The sequence below is a fragment of the Lepidochelys kempii genome, chromosome 22, assembly GCF_965140265.1.
Source record: "Lepidochelys kempii isolate rLepKem1 chromosome 22, rLepKem1.hap2, whole genome shotgun sequence".
NCBI classification, from domain to species: domain Eukaryota; kingdom Metazoa; phylum Chordata; order Testudines; family Cheloniidae; genus Lepidochelys; species Lepidochelys kempii.
Genome location: NC_133277.1, coordinates 3,396,672 through 3,418,531, shown reverse-complemented (window position 1 = coordinate 3,418,531; position 21,860 = coordinate 3,396,672). Strand labels below are relative to the sequence as shown.

Below are 21,860 nucleotides of genomic sequence, written 5' to 3'. Positions count from 1 at the left end.
ACTCTTTCCATTCCACTAACCTCTCTAGAGGATGTTAAACAGCAGATATTTTTAAATCAGCCGGTCCAGATAACTTGCATCTAAGAGTTTTAAAAGAGCTGGCGGAGGAGGTTGCTGGACCAATAATATTGCTTTTCAGTATGAGTTGAACATTGGGGAAGCTCCAGAAGACTGGAAGAAAGCTGATGATGTGACAATATTTAAAAAGAGTAAATGGGGTGTGTGGGGTAAACCGGGGCTCCAGGGGAGCCAACTGAGGTCACTCAATTAGGGTGAACTGCAAAGAATGGGGCAGACAATCTGCAAAACTGGTAGATATTGTAATACTTAGATTTATCAAACCAGCATAAAACAGCTTCTATAATACCTTACTGGTTAACCAGAAACCAACAACACAGTTCCTTAAAGCAACCCAGCCTTCGGCCTCCACCCAGATACTCAAGTTAAATATGATGAGGATTACTGAAAATCTTATTCATCATATAAAAAAGTTATAACAGTCCCAAAGGATTGGACATATTACCTCCCAGGTTAATGAATATTCCAGATCTTACCCAAATACATGCTTACAGCCAATCCTTATTAACTAAACTAAAAATTTATTTAAAAAGAAAAGAAAGAATTGGTTAAAAGATCAGTATACATACAGACATGAGTATAATTATCGAGATTCAGATTCATAGCAGAGATGGTGAGCTTTGTAGTTGCAAAGAGTTCTTTCAGAATTAGTTTATAGGTTATAGTCCAATGTTTATATTTGGGGTGATTCCAGATTGGGACTGGAGATCTCCGCCTTTTGGCTTAAGCTTCCCCTGCATGAAGCATCAAGCAGATCTGAGATAAAAAGGATCAGGACCCACGGGTCTTTTAAACAGTACCAGGCCTTCTTTGACAGGTCGGAGTCCTTAGGGGAACAATAGGCAATCAGGGTGACTTTGAAGTAGGTCTGTTTCCTAAGCATTGCTGGTAATTAGCTGCACAAATTAACATAGGGCAATTTACCCATTAGGCAGTCTATCACAAACTTTAAAGAGATACATAGACAATGACATTATTTCACCCAAGATTCATCTATCTGTTAATATTCCCTTTTGACCTTTGAATCAACAGCTATAGTGACAGACAGGAACTGTCTGTTTGTATAGCTAACATTTAACAAGATATGAGTACACACTATAGGTTTGCATTTTGAAGTTCTAGCCTATCTACCATTGAATGATCCTAATTACCATTATATACTTTTCTAACATGTCTCTAATGGTTGACTCTGGTCATTTATCCTGCAGGATGCTTAACCCCTTTTGGCCATGCATCACACTTTGTATAAGATTTGTTGCAATTATAGAACAGTGGTAGCAACAATGATTTTGCATAGTCATACTCTAATCAGATAACGTCACAGGGTGACCTGGGTAATTATAGACCTGTCACTCTGACATCAATTTCAGGCAAGATAATGGAGCAGTTCCTGTGGGATTGCTCAATAAAGAATTAAAGGAGGGTAATATAATTAATGCAAATAAAATATGTTTTTGGAAAACAGGTGTCAAACTAACCTGATATTTTTTTTTAAATGAGATTAAATTTGGTTGATAAAGGTACTAGATATGAAAGGTTGTAATATGCATCCAGTGAAGTGGGCTGTAGCCCACGAAAGCTTATGCTCTAATAAATTTGTTGGTCTCTAAGGTGCCACAAGTACTCCTGTTCTTTTTGCAGATACAGACGAACGCAGCTGCTACTCTGAAAGATAATAGTGTTGATGTAATATACTTAAACTTCTGTAAGGCATTTGACTTGGTACCCGCATGACATTTTGATTAGAAAACTAAAGAGAGATAAACTTAACATGGCACACATCAAGTGGATTAAAAGCTGGCTAACAGATAGGTCTCCAAATGTAACTGTCAAGAGTCGTTCATCTCACATATATAACTTATTTGGCTTTCTCAACTTCATCTACCATGTGCAGTCATTATATCTACTCTTTTGTCCCGGGCAAATATACGATTGTAACCAATTTGTATATATCTATATCTGTCTATATAAATGAACCAATACAAACACCGGAGAGTTTTGTTCTACACAAAAATTGCTACCAAATTTAGAACAATCACTAGCAACATGTTGCCCGTTCACAAGAATCTTCCTAAACTTTCCAGAAAAATGTATCTGGCTGCCACCATTTGCAAACTGACGTTATCCCTCACTTATACACACCGATACAAAACCATGTGCAGACCTACATACGATGTTTATGAAAGTCAGATCATCCCTATATTAATAATGAAAACACAAACCTAATAAAAAAAACCTGGTTTGAGTTATGGCTCAGTATTTTTTTTGGATAAGGGAATAGTTGGGGGGAAGAGAATTAGTTAAGGTCAAGAAGGAGAACTTGGGATGTCTTAGGGATTTAATGCCTTAACTGCTTGCTGCTTTTATTCCCCCCCCCCCTTTTTTTGTTTTGTTTAGAAAAGTGTTGGAATATATATATTAGTTTCAGATATGAACACATTCTTTCAGAATGAAATGACTTATAAATTGAAATAATTTTTCACTTATCTGTGTTATAGTGAGGTTGTCTACCAGGCAAGATTACTGAAAAAACTATTTTCAGTTGATTCTCAGGTCTGTTTACTGCTTTCATTCTTGGTTGGGAGGGTTACATGTGATCTTTCATAAAGCCACCCTTGAAAATCTAACTAGAACAAATGTTGGATCTGCAAGACTGTTGGGCTGAGTTTGACTTCCAAAACAAACAAAAATACACACACACGGACAAAATAAAAACCCAGACCCTTGACGTGGTTTTATTATGCGTAATCTCAAAATCCTGTTTTTCAGAACTGCATAATTCTAATACAAATGTTTATATTTCTTTAAAACACATACACAAAGCCCTCGCTCCACATGTATGTAGATGCATGATTTCTCACCTACTCCGTCTGGTTTCTTGTAATCTAACCTCACACAGAAATGGTAGTTGTGGTGCCTGTTTTGAAGGGAGTAGAACAGGAGCCCTTTAATTTTTTATGCAAGTTGTGACTACAGCAAAACTTCTCCTTTGAGCTCAAGCCCCTCTTCTGAGTGTAATTAGGAACACATTGATTCTTATTGCAGCTGGCAGCCACACTATTGCCTTTTTCTGCTTGTGACCCCCATGGTCCTGATGACCTTTCCTGGGGTTAGTCGTGGGCCCTTTTCATTGTGATGGGCTAGAAGTGGCTCATGTGGAGTTGATTATTTCCTTGCTCGTCTGGCCTTTTTGGTGCCATAACTCCAAGTCACTTCCATTTTCTTCCTCTGCTTTTGGCTGACCACAGTGAAAGGAAATGCTTTTGCTGGCGACAGGATCAGTTTGCATGCATGGCTGACTCGATTGAGACCCTGAAGGACGAAGGGGGGGAGGGTTATGAACACTGTAGGTGCTACGTTGTCTTGTTAGAAGTTGGTGTGAATTTTTGAACGATTAAGCATTCATAAATATGTTGCTTAAATAAGATTACATTTCCCTTTAAACAATCTCAGACCTTTCTATCGGCGCTATACCTATCAACTGTGTTCTTAATGCACAGCAGTGCTGTTTTTACAGACGTATACTGTATGCTTCCGTAGTGAAGGTATGAGTTATGTGGTATGTGTGAGACTGCATCAGTGTCAATTGCACATGACTGCTTCAAGAGATTTCATAACTACCAAAAGAACCAAGAATAAACACCAGGGCCCAGTAGTTAAAACTGATGGGCAGTATGCCAGTTGCTACTGGGCTTTTCAGTGCTCCCTCCCAAGAAACAAACAAAAACTAGCAAAGTATGTCTGCCCGCTGCTATGCGCATTTTTGCCAGATCCCAGGAGGACCGCATGAAGACAGTCAATGATCAAAGGCTTTGGTGATGACTGAGGAGTCAAAAGTTAAAGGAATGTCTGATTACTTTCTTTTGGAAAACTATAGGCTTCGGTACCTTTTTTTTTTTTTTTTTAAAGGTGTCGTGGTGTGAACTTTAATGATCCAACTTAGCTAGTGTTCCCTTTTACCATGGTATGTTAGTTAATTCTGGAGATTTTATTTGCTTTATTTTAAGATCTTAAATTCAGTTTCTCTTTGAAATCTTCAGTTTACTGCATTGCTACAGTGAAGACTGTAGAGAACAAATTAAAATTAAAAAGTCTTTAAAAAAATACTGAAACTTATGTGTGGTCTAGGAAAAACACAGTACTTGACATGCTTCGGTGTCAGAGCATATAAAATATTTATGATATGGTAACATACTGAACTAAACATTTTTCAGAATGTGAAATGCCTTTGTTGGCAAAGATGTGAAATCCCTGGAATCTCAAAGCCAATGTATTCATAGAGAAAATAGTTTCTGCTGTCATTTTTTCTCCCTTTAGCACAGCTGAGTAATGTCCCCAAAGATCGAGGCTTTCCTTTGGCCATAGGACAACACAGGGCACCGTTATCTTTACAGAAAAGGCTATTTGTCAATTTTTAGAGATGGGATGAGTAATCAGGAGAGCTTTAACTTCTTAACTCTCAGAGGGGAAGTGAAGTGATGTAACCCTATACTGTGGGTGTCCCTAAATGTCTGACCATGAGAAGATGGGGCTGGATGACAGGGGATGGATCGCTTGATAAACTGCCCTATTCTATTCACTCCCTCTGAAGCATCTGGCACTGGCCACTGTCAGAAGAGAATATACTGGGCAAGATGGACCCTTGATAACTTTGGAAAAGAAAATAGGAACTTCTTCATAGTGAATATACTTTCCTTTTTCCTGCTCTCTCAGCACAGCTGGAAGGGTAGGTACAAAGCAGCACTTAAATGGGGAAGTACTTGTGTATACAATGGCTAAGCAGCGGAAGCTGTCTATTATTTAATGTTTATATTAATTTAAATCCTCAATGGTTTGGGACTTTGTGCTAGTTACAGTACAAATGACAGTCCCTGCCCCAAAGAGCTTTACAGTCTGAAAGACAAGACGTAAGAGTGGATGAGGCCAACAAGGACAGGGAGGAGAGGATTAAAAAAAAGGATGTTTTAGAACAGCAGGCTGTTACCATCAGGTACACTGTTATTCTGTTTAGAAGTAGGATAATAAGGCCTTAACTACCTAATGGGGGGGAAAGATGTTTAATCCTATCTGAAGGAATGTTTGTTACCCTTGGAAAGCTTGAAAGATTCCCATGGGACTCATGAAATACCTCATAACTACTTATATGCACTTAAAAGAGCCTAAATCCTGTCTTCTGAGGCTGCACACCAGTGCTGAGAATTCGTCACCATTGCTGGGTTAAACTTTGCTCACTGGCCAAGACTAGAAAACAGCTTTGGCTTCAATTTCAAAGTTAAATTACTATCTGAAATAATTCATGTAAAGGAGCAAGACAGAAAGACAGCAGGCCGGTCAGCAGAATTTACAACAAAAATTTGCCCAAAATTACTTGGCGTGTCATTTGTGCCGCAAAAGTGACTTTTTTCTCTTCTTGGCTGAAAAGGCAATAAAACCTGGAAGAAATTCCACATTAGCCTCAAGCCCATTCAGATCCTATTATAAGATACTTCTTTGCATTGAAGAGGAATATTCACTGTCTTAGGCCTGGGCTGTGCTCGGGGGGAGGGAAGGGTTTTGAACTAAGATACTCAACTTCAGCTACACTATTCATGTAGCTGAAGCCGAAGTATCTTAGTTTGACTTACCTGGCCGTCCTCACAGCGGCGAGTCGACCGCAGCAGCTCCCCCGTCGACTCCGCTTACTCCTCCTGCTGAGGTGGAGCACAGGTGTTGATTTGGGGATTGATTTATCACGTCTAAATGAGACGGGATAAATCGATCCCTGATAGATCGATCACTACCCGCTGATCCGGCGAGTAGTGAAGACGTACCCTAAGTTCACTTCTGGTTTTCTTGTTGGATACTCTTTAAATTCAGGTGCAACAGTAAAATACTTGTAAGCGTGACGTTTGTAGCAAGGTAGGTGGATTAGAGCAGCTGCCAGCACTAACCTGTTTTTATGCAGCTAATATCAATGGTGCTTCATTTAGTGGGTGTTCCTTTGGTACCATGAATAGCAGTATTGGACCATGAGAAGTGGTACAGCAGCTGTTAGGTCAGGCCAAATAAGCTACTTGGGCTTTTCACCCTTGTATTCGGATCTGCATTTGTTCCGATTCTAGTCTCGATCCCACTTCTTGAGCCTGGGCAGTCTCTGCATTGCACTATACCAGTCTCAGGCATTCCATTCCTTTGCCAGCAGATGGCACCACGTAGATAATGCTTCCAAAACTCTGATATGATTGGCATTGAACCTCCTGGAATTCTCCTTGGCACGGTGTCTCTTTAGAACGGTGAGAGAGCTCCTCAGGATGTTCATACCTTCAACTCATGACAAGTGAGGCTGTGTAACTGGAATGATCTCTTTGTTCAGTATTATGAATTCGATTAAATATCAGAGTGCTTCTCATTAGTATATCTCAAAGCTTTATACTGTATCTTACTCAGCTGCAAAACTTTAAGCACAGTTCAGTAAACTCCTGTTATTCAGAACAATACCAGTGTTTCAACACTGAACAGAATTAACAAAGTTCTTTCTGACGCTACTCATTACCAAGAAATTCTCCATTTTCCTTCATTGATGTACCAGTAGTACAGCCACTTTAGAGCTGGGAAGGTCAGATGCTGGACTGAAAACACTGGAAAACAAACTCTTCCATCCAGAGAAGAGGTGTTTCATAGACTGTGGAAGTCTAGGCCTCCCCCATATCACCTCTTTCTAGTACACCTCACCCCTGTCCTGGAGGGAGCACCACTAAGGGTGAAAAGGAAGTTCATTCTCTCTGCTCATTAAATCCTTGACCATCTCTTCTGAGACTTTCAGCAAATCTGCCAGTTGTAAATTGGACACCTGTCTGCCAGGAACTTAGTTGGTGGTCTGTCTGTGACAGACTGACAATATCCACTAATTAGAGAGACAAATTTGGGGGAGGTAATATATTTTATAGGACCAACTTCTGTTGGTGAAAGACAAGCTCTTGAGCTATACAGAGTCCATCTTCAGGTCTGGAAAATGTACTCAGAGTGTTACAGCTAAATACAGAGTGGAAGAGATTGTTTCGCATAAGCAGTTAACACACATTCTAAGGGACCATTCAAGGTGCAGTAGCCTGTCATAAGACATACGGGGGGGGGGGGTGTTAGTGGGTTACAAATTGTTGTAGTCAGCCATAAATCCAGTGTTTTTATTAAGACCATGGTTTTTACTGTCGAGCAAAGTTATGAGTTTAAGCTCTGGGCTCATCTTTGGAAGCTGTTGTGCAGGTGTCCTTTGAGGACGAGGACTGAGAGGTCAGATGTGGCATGATCACTTTGTGAAAAGTGTTTGCTCATGGGTGATATAGTATTTTTGTATTTTATCACTTTTTCTGGGTGAGTTCGTTTGTGACCATTTGGGTCCAACACAGGCTACAATACCACTGCAAATATCCTGAGCAGACTTTATGGAGTGAAGATAAACTTTACTGAATTAAGTTATACCTTATAATTACGGTTCATACCTTTTGGGGTGCATCACATTAAAAATGCAGTTGTGTACATGTTGTTGTGGCATTGTTTGTATCTTCTGAAGTAGTACTTCCTCCGTTATCAGACCCCTGGAAAGGTCTGATTACTGGAATCTCCAGGAGCCCACATACAAAGAAAGGACATTTGGGTAAATAGCCTGGTTTTAAACTAGCTCAGGGTCTTCTTCCTGATCCAGCGGGCAGACAGGACCCCTGGTCCACAGAGGGCCCCAGTCTTTAGAGCAGGGTTGGAAGGACTGGGCTTTTTCTGAGGCCTCATAAGCCTGGGTACTTGTTCAGGGCTGAAGCTGTGGTGAGTTTAATCCCCTTGGGTGGGGATTTGAAGGACTGCTTCTGCCACAGCCCCTGTTAGGATTGGGGTGAGCCCTGGTAAGCTTATTAGCACGTCATCTACACCACTACAAGGTGAGGCTTGCGTGTCTCAGGGTACCTGAGAGGGATGGTACCTGGAGTCACGTACTCCCTTAGGGTCACCCATGTCAGAATGGTCAAGGGCAGTGGATTTCCAGACAAAGTGTGATCCAAGAAGTCCCTAACGGCAGAGCTGATGGAGGATAACTGCACAATGGAGGTGAAACTGTTGTGTGGACGCGTGCAGGGTTAAATCGATCTAACGCTGCTAAATTCGACCTAAACTCATAGTGTAGACCAGGGCTAAGAGAGGTGACGGATGGGGGAGTGGGAAGTCTGAAAGTGGGTGCCCTTGCATGGCCACTGAGGGCAAATACATGTGCTGCTGCCCTGACCATTTCATGTAGGCCAGGGGTTCTCCACCTTTTTCTTTCTGAGCTCCCCTGTTCCCCCCACAGGCTATAAAAACTCCATGGCCCATCTGTGCCAGAACAACTAGTTTTCTGCATATAAGAGCCAGGGCTGGCGATAAAGGGTAGCAAGCAGGGCAAATATGTGGGGCCGCATACCACAGGGGGCCCCGCAAAACTAAGCTGCTCAGGCTCCACTTTCAGCCCCAGGTGGCAAGGCTCAGGGCCCTGGGCTTCAGCCCCATGAGGTGGGGCTTTGGCTTTCTACCCTGGGTTCCAGCAAGTCTTGGCCCTGCTTGGCGGCCCCCCTGAAACCTGCTTGCAGGCCCCCAGGAGGCCCCGGACTCCTGGTTGAGAACCACTGATGTAGGCCATTGATAGGTCATCAGCTGGAAAGTAATTAACCTAATACATTATAAAATCATTTTTCTTTGTTGATATTTATGAGACATAAGTACAGTAAAAGGAAAGCTTTAATATATGGTACTGCAGCCTTTATTCTCCGGACATTGTTCAGCTTAAATGTTCCACTTACTTAGGTGCTCCTTGATAACAAAGTATAAAAATGACAAAAGGGCTGAGCAGATGCCAATATTTAGATACCAATTTTTGCAACATCAGTGTCTTGTCTTAAAATTGAATTTGAAACAAGCGCCTAAACACTAATATTGCTTTTACAGCTGATTACTTCAGATTCGTTAAAGTTTTTTATATCACACTTGTGGTATTTTTCCGTCGCAGGATACTTAGGCACATGCATGAATTCTTGTGGAGTTTTTTCTGTATACATAATACACTGTAATTGGTTGCACTGTCATTCAAGCCTACTAAAAGATCAAAAGAGCAGAATAGCTGTTGACACTGGCAATAAGGAACATGTAAAAAAGATAAACAGAAGGAAATCAGAGAATGGATAAAGGAGAGATTTCATATGATAAGGTTTAGTTGAAGATAATGAGCTTTGCCTTGGTTAAAGACAGCTGCAGTGTAACCCAGTAGCCTCGTGCACTGGGGTTAAAGTTGACCTAGAATTTACGTTTCATTGCTTTTTATAAATAAATAGTTGAGGAAAGATTTGGCAAAAAGAAACACCACCCCCCACCCTTTTCGGAAAAGTGGTTCATGTTAACAAGTTCTCTGAATGTTTACTTTGTCCTGTGTGCTTGCTAGTGGGGTAGCTATCCTGCCCTTGAACCAAGTGAATATTCAAATAAACCAAGCACTTTCTACACAGCTAGTTTTTTCTGCCATCTGTGTTACCAAAAATATCCTTGAGTGCTCGCTAAAGGAATTAGCAATTGTTGGACTCTTTAAGAGTGAGGCACCTAGAACTACTGAACAGTCTCGCAGGCCGATCAAACCTTAATTTGGTGCATTTCCTAACTTAATTCAGTAGGATCCCCTTGAACCATTTTTTAAATTTAAATGTAATATGCATGAAAAAACAGCAATAAGTAAGTAGCCTCTAGGAAACATGAAGTGTTCTTGTACTCCTGTTAAGATCTAATACTTTTTTGCATTTTTATCATGCTACTTTGAGCTTCAAGCTTTGAGAATGTGAAAGTTACAGTGCTGCTTTCCATTTTTCAAATTGAAACATTTGTATCCTGTACCACATTTTGGCGCTCATCCTTTTCTGAGCAGTGTACATTAGACCAGCAGAGCCCATGATCCAACCTGTACATCAGATGTATGCTTTCATGGAAATTGCTGACATGAAGCACTTAAAGAATGCAGTGAATGTTATCAACAGATACTTCCTTGTATAGCCTAGGTTAATAAATGCGGTAACTGTGAAGCAGTGTATTTAAATATCAGGGGAGGCATTTAGATGAATGTTTACAGATTTTTTCTCCTTTTTTGAATTTGTGTAAATACCATATGCAGATATTAGGGGTTTTGAAAAGGAACATGAACTTGTCTCCATTAATGGGTGGGACACAGGTGTCAGAAATGTACGATCTGAGAGTTCGGTGTATGTAACAGCTGACAGCAGGATAGGTTGATTGTTTCATGGTGTGGTTGATATTATGAAATGCAAAATTGAGATCTGGTGTGGACTATTTTGTGGATAAATCATTTGGCTTTCTGTACGACTTTTCTGGTTATGGTTCCATTGTGAGCTTCTTCAATATTTAGTGACAGTATTTAAAGTCCTTCTGTAGAATTAAATTGCACTCTGTGTGTGTGTGTGTTAAAATTCTTGGAAAAGAGGTGCTGAGGTTTTTTTAATCTACATAGTGTAACTGAATGCATAATTATCTATCTGGAGAAATACAAAAGACGTATCTTATAAGCCTGTGTAAATAATGTCCAATAATCTATGATTTGAGGGATGAGAGGGTAGAAGAAGACCACATGTGTGATGAAGAAAATAATTTGAGATAGATATTGGTAATTTTTGACAATTAAATATTTAAATTGCTATTTGACTTTTATAAAAGTCAGCAGATACATACTCTGCATGATGTTCCAGTGAAGCAATAACAAAAGAATGAAAACCACTTGTGTATTTCAGTAGGTCGGCTAAGTTTATTTCTCTGTTATGAACAATGGCTGAGTTACATAATAATAACTACTATGTCAAACATAGCCAACTTTGGGTCACATTCCTGGCGATTGTTGATCAGATTTTTTACAAACAATATTTTTCTGGCTAGATTTCAGTATTTTGGGGTATACGCTCTGAAGATCGTTGCCTAGTAACCGGATTAGCAAGCTTAAGTTGGAAAATGTAAAGTATTTTAACTAAATTGTCAAGACTCACGGTAAACGGTACATGTCACATTACACTGGTACCATGCGTGGATCCCAGATCCTGTGTTCTAGTGAGGGTCCAGTGTACTTCCTTCTTAAGGAAAGTTTTATATTAGAAATAGCCTAAACCAGTGGTCCCCAAACTTTTGAGGGTCATGCCCCCCATTACCCCTGTCTGTGCCCCTCCTGCTCCCACCCGCCGCCCCCGAGGCCAGGAGCGGGACTGCAGCTTGGGGGAGGTGCAGGGGAAGGAAGAGGACATGGACAGGGGGGCAAGGCTGGGGCTGGGGCCACAGGCAGCCAGGATTGCAACCAGGCGCGGCTCCACTTCTGGGCTTGCCAGTGGCCTAGGCTAGGGACAGAAGCCGGGGATGCTGCTAGGGTGGGAGCAGAGCAGAACTGGGGGTGGGTAGAGGCTGGGTGACGCTCCCTCCCTGTCCCCATGGGGGATGGACTGGGCCCTGCCGGGCACCTGAATGGTCCTCCATGCCGGGCCCCACACTTTGGGGACCTCTGGCCTAAACTCTAGCCTAAAATATATAGGGAGACATAGAAGTTAAATCTTTAATTTATTTTGGAACGAGGGGTTTCCTCAGACGGTTTCTGCTTTGTGAAGGATATTGGTTGCTTTGAGAGTGCCTCTTCTTTCCAAGGTGAAGGCTTCAATAATGAGCTTTGGTTTTGACATTCTGGGTTGGAAGGAAAAGTTTAAGATGGTCAATTCTGATTTTTAATCAAATTCCACTCAAAGCTCTTTGAGATGTACTCTGAAAAACGCTATATAAGAGCTAACCATTATTATTTTTTAAAATCCTTTCAGTGCCAGTAAGGTCTGAAATATTAATCCTCCCCCACCCCCATTTATTTAGAATGGAGTTTTACAGAGCACAAAGGGACACAAAATATTTGGTAAATTAGGACTCTTCTTATGTGCACTTGATAAATTCAAAAAATCTGAAATTCCAGAATCTGAGCACTTTGAGGTTTAGATCAGTGAATGTAAAATTGAGGTAAGTAGTGGGTAAATAATGGCTGGTGCTCGATAAACACAGGCCCATAATCTGCAAGTTGCTCCATCCAGGGAGACCTTTTATGTCTGAGAAGAATCCCATTAAAGTCAAATCCAGATTGGATTTCTATGCATAATACATATTTTGTATCTGTATCTAGTATTCTAGTATGTCAGAATTCATAAGTGCTCTCACATATCTGTGATAAAATAACAATGCTGGCTGATTGATAAATCAGTACAAGAACCATGATTTTTTCCTCTGGATCTATAATTTCTCAATCTTTGGCAGATACAATTTTTAAAACATCTACAAACTTCTGATTTGTCTCTACTTCATCTGGAGTATTGTCATGTGCTTATATAACCCACAGACCACTGGCGAATTAACCCAAGATGTAGCCACTCATGTTCTTAGCTCTGAGGGTCTATGATTCAGTCTCTGGTGTGTTGGCCAAGAGGGAAGTGTCACATTTAGATATGGAAAATCTCTAGTTTTTAAAGGTTTGAATTTCCTTGAATCAAATGTCAGACTGCATTTCTGCCAATGGTATGCAAAGAAGGAAAGAGTATCTGAAATTTACTCTAGACTTTTTTTTTCTTGTTTATAGTTTTTTCAGTACCTTGTCTTAGTCTGGAACTCTTTCAATTTCTGTAATCTGGCGCTATGCATCCGGATCCCAGACCCTTACAGGCACTGCTTTTCATCACTGCTACAGTTCTCTTCTCCGCTGCAAGTTCAGGTAAGGCTTCATCTTGACCTAGGTAACTTGCTTGGGTATTGGAAGCCTATATTTTCAAAATGACTAAGGATTACAGGTGCTTCAATTTTGGGGCACCCAGTTAGGGACATCTTAAAGGTGTCTGAGTTTCAGAAAGTATTGAGCGCTCACTGAAAATCAAGTGTTGTTTGTAAGGTTTAAGTTGAGCACCTAAATCACTAGTCACTTCTGAAAATGGAGGACTGAGTGAATATTTCACATTAAGTATCATGTTTACTTATTTTCTTTGAAAAATGTAAAGAATTCGAACTAAACTGTCATGGCACTGTGTGTACAGTTCGGGTCTTACCTCCTGCTCATGGAAAGTGCTGTTTTAGGGATGGTTTAAAGTATGCAAAAAGACATAGGTAGAAGAACAAATTAAAGCCTTAAAGCCTGGCTCTAATCTGAAAAGGTCTTATGTAAAAATAGCCTGGTTTTAATAGCAGAGCTCCTCCATGAGTGCTGTGAGCTTGTCTTAATTTAGCCAAAAGCTTTTACTAGTGTTAGCCCTCCCCAGGCAATGCAGGAGAGTGAGATGAATCTTGTTCTTCAATCATCCTAAAACTCATTAAGTAAATTCCATGTTCAGGGTCACTTTTTGCCCACAGTATACCCTGTGCGTCCACACTGAAAACAATGTGGTTTCGCAATTATAGCCGAGGGCAGAATTTGAAGACCGTGGAGTGACAAAGATGTAACTAGTGCCACTAGTTTTACTGATGCTGATGTACAAACTAGAAAGACCACTGCTTTTCTCTGAGATCCCAGTTCACGTTTGTAGCACTAGCATCAAAAAAGTATCAAAGCTGAAAAAAATAGATCTGGCATCTTTATGAAACCCCAGGATTCCATTTTTATGGAGTTGATTTTTCTGAGTAGAACCACACTTTAATTTCCAGGGTTTTTTCTGTTTGTGCATGTTTTTTATGGCTCAGTTAAAAATCGTTAAACAATCCCGCATCTGAAACTGATCAGTGTAACTAGTGGAAGAGTGGACTGATTTTAGAAGAAAATATTAATTGAGCAGAACCATTCACAGGAAACTTCATAGATCGCTGTGAAACACACACTATCTATTTTTTAAAAAAAAATATTTGTGTTTACAACATATTCACAAACTAGAAACGGCTTTTCCACTACCATTTTTTTCCATTTGACAAACACGGATTTTCTCCCCCGCCCCTTTCTGTTTCTAACATAACAGAAGTCGCCCGGATTGCCTTTTGTTTGCTGCCTCTGTGCACCAGTTTCTGTTATTAGCAGGAATGTGCACAACTGCGGAAATTGTTTCCAACTGCTTTCTGCAGTGTTTCAGTGGGTAGGGCTGGAAAAACCCTGATGTCTGATGAGCATGAAATTTGCCCTGGTGAAGGACTTGCATAACCCAAGTTGAGCAGAACTCAAGTTTTAATTTACCAAATAAAGTTTTTATCCCTTATGGTGGTGAAGGTATTTTTTGAAATGTGAATGGTGAGCTGATACAGACAGCTTCACAGTGCTGTTTTGGCTCCTCACAGCCTTACAAATGTGATGATGCAGTTCCATCTTCATCAGGCTCTACCTGGTGTAGTCCAATTGTTTGGAGCACGTGAAAATCTTAAGTAAACTTTAGAAAGACAAGGTGACTTGAAGAGCTTTCTTTGGCTTAAAAGTGTGTCTCTCTCACCAGCAGAAGTTAGTCCAATAAAAGATGTTACCTCACCCACCATGTCTCTCTAATATCTTGGGACTGACACAGCTACACTACATATAACTTAGATAGACTTTAACGTTTTATTTCATCCTAATTTAATAAGTTCCACAGTCTCGTAGATAAATATGCCTAAATAGCAGGCTGATTGAGGCTACTTTGACAGCATAGTAGGTCTAGAACTTTGAAAGTCATGTCATAGTACATTTTATACAGGGCAAATTAGCTACATCTTCAAATTACCATTCTGTATCCCGTCAGAAGATTTGCAAAGGAGCCATGTGGTCTTCTGGACATGTGCTTACAAGGTGAGAGTGGTCTTATCAGGACACCAAGTTTAGATTTATTCTGTCATTGTAACAAAATCTTTCTGGACACCCAGACTCTCCTGTCCATGGTAATCTTATTTTGGAGAAGACTCTCTTCTCACTGGTATAATTTTGGATGTATCTTATCCCTTCATTAATATTAAGATGGGTTCAATTAGTTTATTGTTGCCTGTTCCAGGCTATCTGCTTTTGTTATAATGACCTCCCAGTGACATGTTAGTCTCTAGTAGTGGAAATCTGTCAAGATGAATATCTTTTAAAAAGAGATAATTGCCTGTTCGCCAAAGATTTCCGTTTTGACAGATTACCACTGACGCACCATCTCCTCAAAGAATTTGGAGGTTCTGGGAAATAGTTTAATGTTGCATTGTCCTGCCCTTTATTATTTTGCCAATACTCATACTCCTGCTGTGAAAGAAACTGTCCACCCTCTGCTGGGACCTATCACGCAGGACTTTGATGTAAGAGAATTTTTGCCACATCTGTGTACAATGGCCCGAAACTCTAGGGGTAATCATTTGCCAAGATATGTTTTTGGAGAACAGTTGTAGGGAAATACTTTTTATGTTTGCACACTAATAAATAAATCTGGTCTATTCTTCCGTACAAGTCAAAGTATAACTGATCTAGACAGAAAGATTTCAGCGAGCATTCAAATGTCGTACTGCTAAGTATTGTTCAGCCATTTAATGTCTTTTTTTCTTTCCTTTTAGATTTGATTCCTCATTTTATTTCTGAGCCCGTATCTACTATCCAGAAGCCTGGTGGGCCTGTAAACCTTCATTGCTCTGCTGATCCCTCCACAGCTCGCATTTCTTGGTTGTTTAACGGACAGAGGTTGGACAGCAGGGAGGAGCAAGTGGAGGTGCAGCCAGGATCTTTGACAATCTTCTCTCTCAGCCCCTCAAATTCGGGTCACTATCAGTGCATTGCCAATTACAGTGCTGGTGCAATTGTGAGCAGGCCTGCTATAGTATCCATAGGCCGTAAGTTGTTTTCTACTTTTATTCCTAACTCCATGACCAAACATAGTGGCCATCAACTAGTTGTATGAAATGTTGTTTCCTCCATGGTAGAGATGAAAGAAACCTGACACATTTTGACTTTCAGAAAATGTATATTGCAACTTTTTTGAAAATATTTTGAGTTTTCAAAGAAAAACACTCTAGAACTTTATTGGAAAACAGTGCTTGTTAAAATCACTTTATATGTATTTAATATAGCACCCATTAGTGCTTTAGAGATGCAGAAAGATAGCCTCTGCCCCAAAGACCTTGTGTATAATTTAAAATTGATGATGTAATAAGATTACAGGAAAGTCGCTCTTTGTGTCACTCTAAAACCTAAAATGTCTGAGATGGGTTGAAGGCTCTTTTTGTTCAAAATATCACAAGATTGAAGCATCGCTGGGTTTTGTCATCTGTTGCTGTCCAATTTTAAGTTCTCAGCCATTTTCACTTTACAAATTACATCTGTGCGGTGTACAGCTACAGTAAGGCATGTATCTATGCCAGGTGACAAATCCTAGACCACTATATTCATTACCACCCTCACTCTACAGCCAATTTGCATGCAACAGTTTCATTGGTTGTATGTGGGAGACTGCATGGCATACACAATAACCCCAAACACACACAACCCCTCATGGCAGCACTCAGCCCTTATTCGCTACCTGCACAAATCAACACAGTCACCTACACAACACCACAATCAGCATACACAATAACTTTAAATGTCACTCTGAAGCCGAGAATTTTGAGAGTTCTTTTTGTTTAGAATATCACCAGCCTCAGTCGTCACTGGGATACATGATCTGTTACCATCTAATTTGTAAGGTGGCAGCCAGTTTCAGGTTTTTTTTTACAAACACGACTTTACGAATTACACCTGTACACCAGCACAAGCTTTCAGCTACTAGTTCAAATTGTAATAAGTGAGGATAGCAAACCGCGTGGGGCGAGAAAGGGGTTAGCGATAAAATCATGCAATTTCTCAGGTGGGGTATGAGCACAGTTTGGTGATCCAGTGGGGTTTTTATTTATATAAAAAATAGGGTAGGCGGTGACTATGAATGACTCTTGTTTAAGGTATCCCTGAGTTTTCAGGAGGGAATGATACTTTTTGCTGTGGTGAAAAACATTACAAAAATTAGATTGAAATGAGGAGAGTGTAGTAGTTTGAAGACCATTCCATGCATAGAAGGCAGCATATCCCAATGGCCTATGACCCTTTACATGGTATGAAAAAGGGACAGACATGCTTGTGGGAGGCAATTAATGGGTGGGCTAGTAGTAAATAGTAAATATTTATATTATGGTCGTCCCAAAGGGATTGGCCCCCTGGGCGCTGTACGGATAGACAGTGCCTGCCGTTGAAGATCTTACAGGTTAAACACACACACACGAGTAGAGGATACAACTTAGAAGCAAAAAATATAGTGAAGAATTGACACTACTTTGTTGGTTTATGTGCAGTGTAGTTTGTGGAGGTTTTTAATTGGGAGGGGATGAGGCAGGGAGGCAAAGGAAAGAAGGGGACGAGGAATAGTTGCATATAACCATGATCAGCAGGCGGGGTTCTGTAGACATCATGGCAGAGGTGAGTCTTAAGTGGGATCTGAAGGAAGATAAGGTTCATGGCTGTTCAGGTTTTATCCAAAGAGCTTTTCCCATGTGTGAGGAGCATCGTGGGAGGAAGCATCCCGGTGTTTAAAGGAGAAGTTGACTGATGTGGGTGGTAAAGGCTGGGAACGGTGGAGGTCAATGTGCTAGGTTACTAATCAGCCACCGAGCCTGGGGCTAAGTTTTATGAATGGCCTTCTAAGCAAAGACAAAGTTTGTATTTGCTCCAGAGGTGAAGAAGGAATTAGCTGAGGGACTTCAAGGTGGGGTTGATATGGTCAGAGTGATGTGCAAAGAAGATGACTTTAGCAGCAGCATTCTGAAGAGGTTGAAATTAAAGATGGCTTTGTTAGCAAGGCATTGAGAGTGTTGGGAATAATGCTATGGCTAGGTCAGACAGAGAGGGATAGAGTTATCTAAGGCCTTACTTTCTGGCTAAGAGATCACACCTTACTTTGCAGGCTTTTCTAATGGGAAACAGCAAAGGATACCATCTTTCCAGAAAGAGTGTGCTCTTCCTGTCTCCTTTCTCAGTAAAGCTTCCAGTTAGCAAACGCAAAGGAGGGAACTCTAGCAAACTCCCCATGCCACAAGTTAGTGCCCCCAGATGCAGTAGTGTTGAAGAGAGAAAAGGCGAAAGAAGGTAACAGAGGTGCCAAAATGATATCGCTTAGGCTAATAACTTACGAAGTGCCTCACACAACAATGAGGGAGGGTACTGTTTGTAACATTTTAAGAACAAAAATGACAGCTTCACAGTAGTTAGCATTAAACAGAACTACAGCTGCTAGCCAGATCAGAGCTAGATTGATAGCCAGAATGTTGGAGAAAAATACCCAAAATCCACATGCCCTGAGCGATTTCCTGAAAACAGTCACACTCTTGGCAGGGACATCGGTGACTCTCTGGCTCCCTCTTTTTGCTACTCTCAAAAAAGCCCCCGTACCCTTCCTAATGCAACTAATGCCCCATATGTCCCTGGAACCATAGAAGGGCTTTTGTTCACATGCTGACCATTGCCTTCCTCCCAAACTCTCTTTGATTTTTATTAAAGGTAAACCTTCCGAAGTTCTGAGGATGAATTTTAAAACCACAGTGTTAATGGGAAATAAGTGTTCCATTTCCGAAAGTATTTGAAAACACATACAAAATCTGACTGTGTGCTTAGAGGAAAAGGGAAACATGCTCATAGATTGCTTTCTGCAACTATAGTCTTAATTTCTAGAAGCAAAAATCCTTTTGCCTTTTTTTTTTCTGTCACTCTCAGTAAAGCAGAGAGTTAATATCTTGCGAATCTTCTTTCTGTAAGCTGTTTACCGGATAAGGAATAAACAGATACTCTAACTCGTACTAATAGTGGTTCCTACTATATGTAGCCACACTGAGACCTAGAAATGTTTCTGTTTCTAGTTACAGCTTTTATAATACAAGGATCCCACAAGCTTCTCCTCCAGGCAAAAGAATTTTCTAGTGTAAACTCTCTTGTTGATCTGCCATGTCATTACAAAACCGTACGCTCCTGGCTGCACTTCTTGCTTTCGAATTTTCTGCATTGAGACGTGTTTTATCAAGCGCTAACAAAAAGCCCTTTGCAATCTCTCTCTATTTTGAACAATTCACAGCAATATTTGCCTTAAACACAGCAACTGCCAGCAGTAAATACAAATGAAGTTCCCAAATGTGGTTTGTCAGTTCTTTGAAATCCTTTTGCTGTATTAAATGGGATTTTTTTTCTTAAGTACTTGGACATTAGAACTGATTGGAAAACTAGGAGGGAGGGGAAGAAAGAAGACGAATTCATGATTTCCCCCCCCCCCCCCGCCCCCAAAAAAAGTCCTTTCCATTTTTTATCAATTTAGTTTGGTCAAAATCATCTCTCTGTGTTTTAAATTCCTTTTTTCTTGGTTGTTTTTCTTCTTTTCTCTTACTTTCTGTCATCTAATCCATCTGTGCCTTGGTGGTTGTTCTGTAAATTGCTTGAAAATTAAAAAAGAAACATGAAGTAGAGGGGTCATGGGCCAAGTTCATAAGAAAAAGATTATGTACCGTTGAAGACAGTTTCCTCTGAGTATGATTTGGCTGTCCTGCATCAGAGTTATGTCTGAATTGGGCCTTTGTCAGCCAAGATATGAGTAACCTCTTCTTAAGGATGCCCCATCTATGGAGCATGTCCAGAATCCCTGTGAGAGGAGAGTTTCTCGTAACTGAGAAGACTAAGTGTTTTGGTAAAGTGCTGACCCATAGCAGAACCCCCTCAAGAGACCTGTAGGGTAATCAGCATAGACAAACTTTACAGGCTGTAAGCTTTGAACATGGAAGCTAGCAGGAAAAGAGCAACTTGCATACTGTACTGCACTACATGAGGGACGTAGGGAATGGCCGCATTACAAGCTCTACAGCTGCCACTGTGGTGTAGACACTTGCTACAGCAATAGAAGGGGTTTTCCCATTGCCGTAGTAAATCCACACGCTCGAGAGGTGGTAGTGAGCTCAATAGAAGAATTGTTCTGTCAACCTAGCGGTGCCTACACAGGGACTTAAGTAGTCTTAATTAAGCCTCTTAGGATTGTGAATTTTTCACACCCCATAAGCAATAGCTAGTTTGACTTACTCTTTAGGTGTAGACCAGGCCTAAGACAACCTGTTTCTGGGTTTTTAGCAGCATTAAAAACAAAGTTGGGAGATGCTGGAACTTGTAGGTTGAGGTTTTATATTTGACTCCTATTGTACAGGCAGTGAATGGCAGATGCTGCATTCCTCACTGATGTATTCACTGTCAAGTTATGTTTCTCCCAGAGTAATTAACTCCTTTTTGTATGCATAGAGTTTACAACATACCTGTTGTCCATATACTATAAATTGCCTCCTGCATTAAGTTCAAAACTGGTTATTGACACACTTAGTTCCGGGGTTGAGAGCCTCTCTGTTCCCTTATTTTTCATGAAGTAGTTCTGTGGAACTTAAAAGAGGGCTACATTTTCAGTTTTTTCCATCCTTCAAGTGAAAACTCTGTCTTTTCATGCAGCAGAAGTTCAGATATCTATATCCTAGCTCTGGTATTGAGAACTACATGAAGTTAGCACTGTCGGTTAATCACAGTTAACTAACGCGATTATTTTTTTTGAGTTAATCATGTGAGTTAATTGCGATTAATTGCACTGTTAAACAATAGAAAACCAACTGCAATTTATTAACTATTTTTGATGGTTTTTCTACATTTTCAAATATATTGATTTCAATTACGACACAGAATACAAAATGTACAGTGCTCGCTTTATATTATTATTGATTACAAATATTTGCGCTGTAAAAATGATAAAGAAAAAAATAGTATTTTTCAATTCTCCTCATATAAGTACTGAATTCAATCTCTTTATTGTGAAAGTGCAATTCACAAATGTCAGGTTTTTTTTGTTTTGTTGCATAACTGTGCTCAAAAACCAAAACAATGTAAAACTTTGGAACCTACAAGTCTACTCAGTCCTACTTCTTGTTCAGCCAATCGCTAAGACAAATAAGTCTGTTTACATTTACGGGACATAATGCTGCCCACTTCTTATTCACATTTTTACTTGAAAATGAGAAAAGGTGTTTGCACGGCACTTTTGTAGCTGGTATTGCAGGGTATTTACGTGCCAGATATGCTAAACATTTGTATGCCCCTTCATGCTTCGGCCACCATTCCAGAGGACATACTTCCATGCTGATGACTCTCGTTTAAAAAAAAAAGTGTGTCAATTAAATTGTGATTGAACTCCTTGGGGGAGAATTGTAGGTCTCCTGCTCTGTATTTTACGTGTGTTCTGCCATATATTTCATGTTATAGCAGTCTCGGATGATGACCCAGTACATGTTGTTCGTTTTAAGAACACGTTCACTGCAGATTTGACAAAATGCAAAGAATATACAAATGTGAGATTTCTAAAGATAGCTATAGCACTTGACCCAAGGTTTAAGAATCTGAAGTGCCTTCCAAAATCTGAGAGGGACGAGGTGTGGAGCATGCTTTCAGAAGTCTTAAAAGAGCAACACTCCGATGCGGAAACTATAGCATCCAACCACCAAAAAAGAAAATCAAGCTGCAGCTGGTGGCATCTGACTCAGATGATGAAAATGAATGTGCGTAGGTCCGCACTGGTTTGGATCGTTATCGAGCAGAAACCGTCATCAATATGGATGCATGTCCTCTGGAATGGTGCTTGAAGCATGAAGGGACAGATGAATCTTTAGTACATCTGGCACATAAATATCTTGTGACGCTGGCTACAACAATGCCATGAGAATGTCTGTTGTCGCTTTCAGGTGACATTGTAAATAAGACGCGGGCAGCATTATCGCCTGCAAAT

The 21,860-nt window shown here is 40.4% G+C and overlaps 1 protein-coding gene across 6 annotated transcripts in view; it reads left to right on the top strand.

Moving 5' to 3' along the window:
• Positions 1–21,860, top strand: part of CDON (cell adhesion associated, oncogene regulated) — a 98,885-nt gene that overhangs the window by 23,260 nt on the left and 53,765 nt on the right. For 4 of the 6 annotated variants that reach the window (XM_073320627.1, XM_073320631.1, XM_073320632.1 and 1 more), the window contains exons 2-3: positions 12,722–12,853; positions 15,607–15,879. In XM_073320627.1, the coding sequence (XP_073176728.1) occupies positions 12,778–12,853; positions 15,607–15,879 (349 nt within the window). In that variant the 5' untranslated portion in view covers positions 12,722–12,777. Of the gene's footprint in view, positions 1–12,323; positions 12,615–12,721; positions 12,854–15,606; positions 15,880–21,860 lie in introns of those variants that run through there. The other 2 variants (XM_073320629.1, XM_073320628.1) reach the window with 2 other exon arrangements.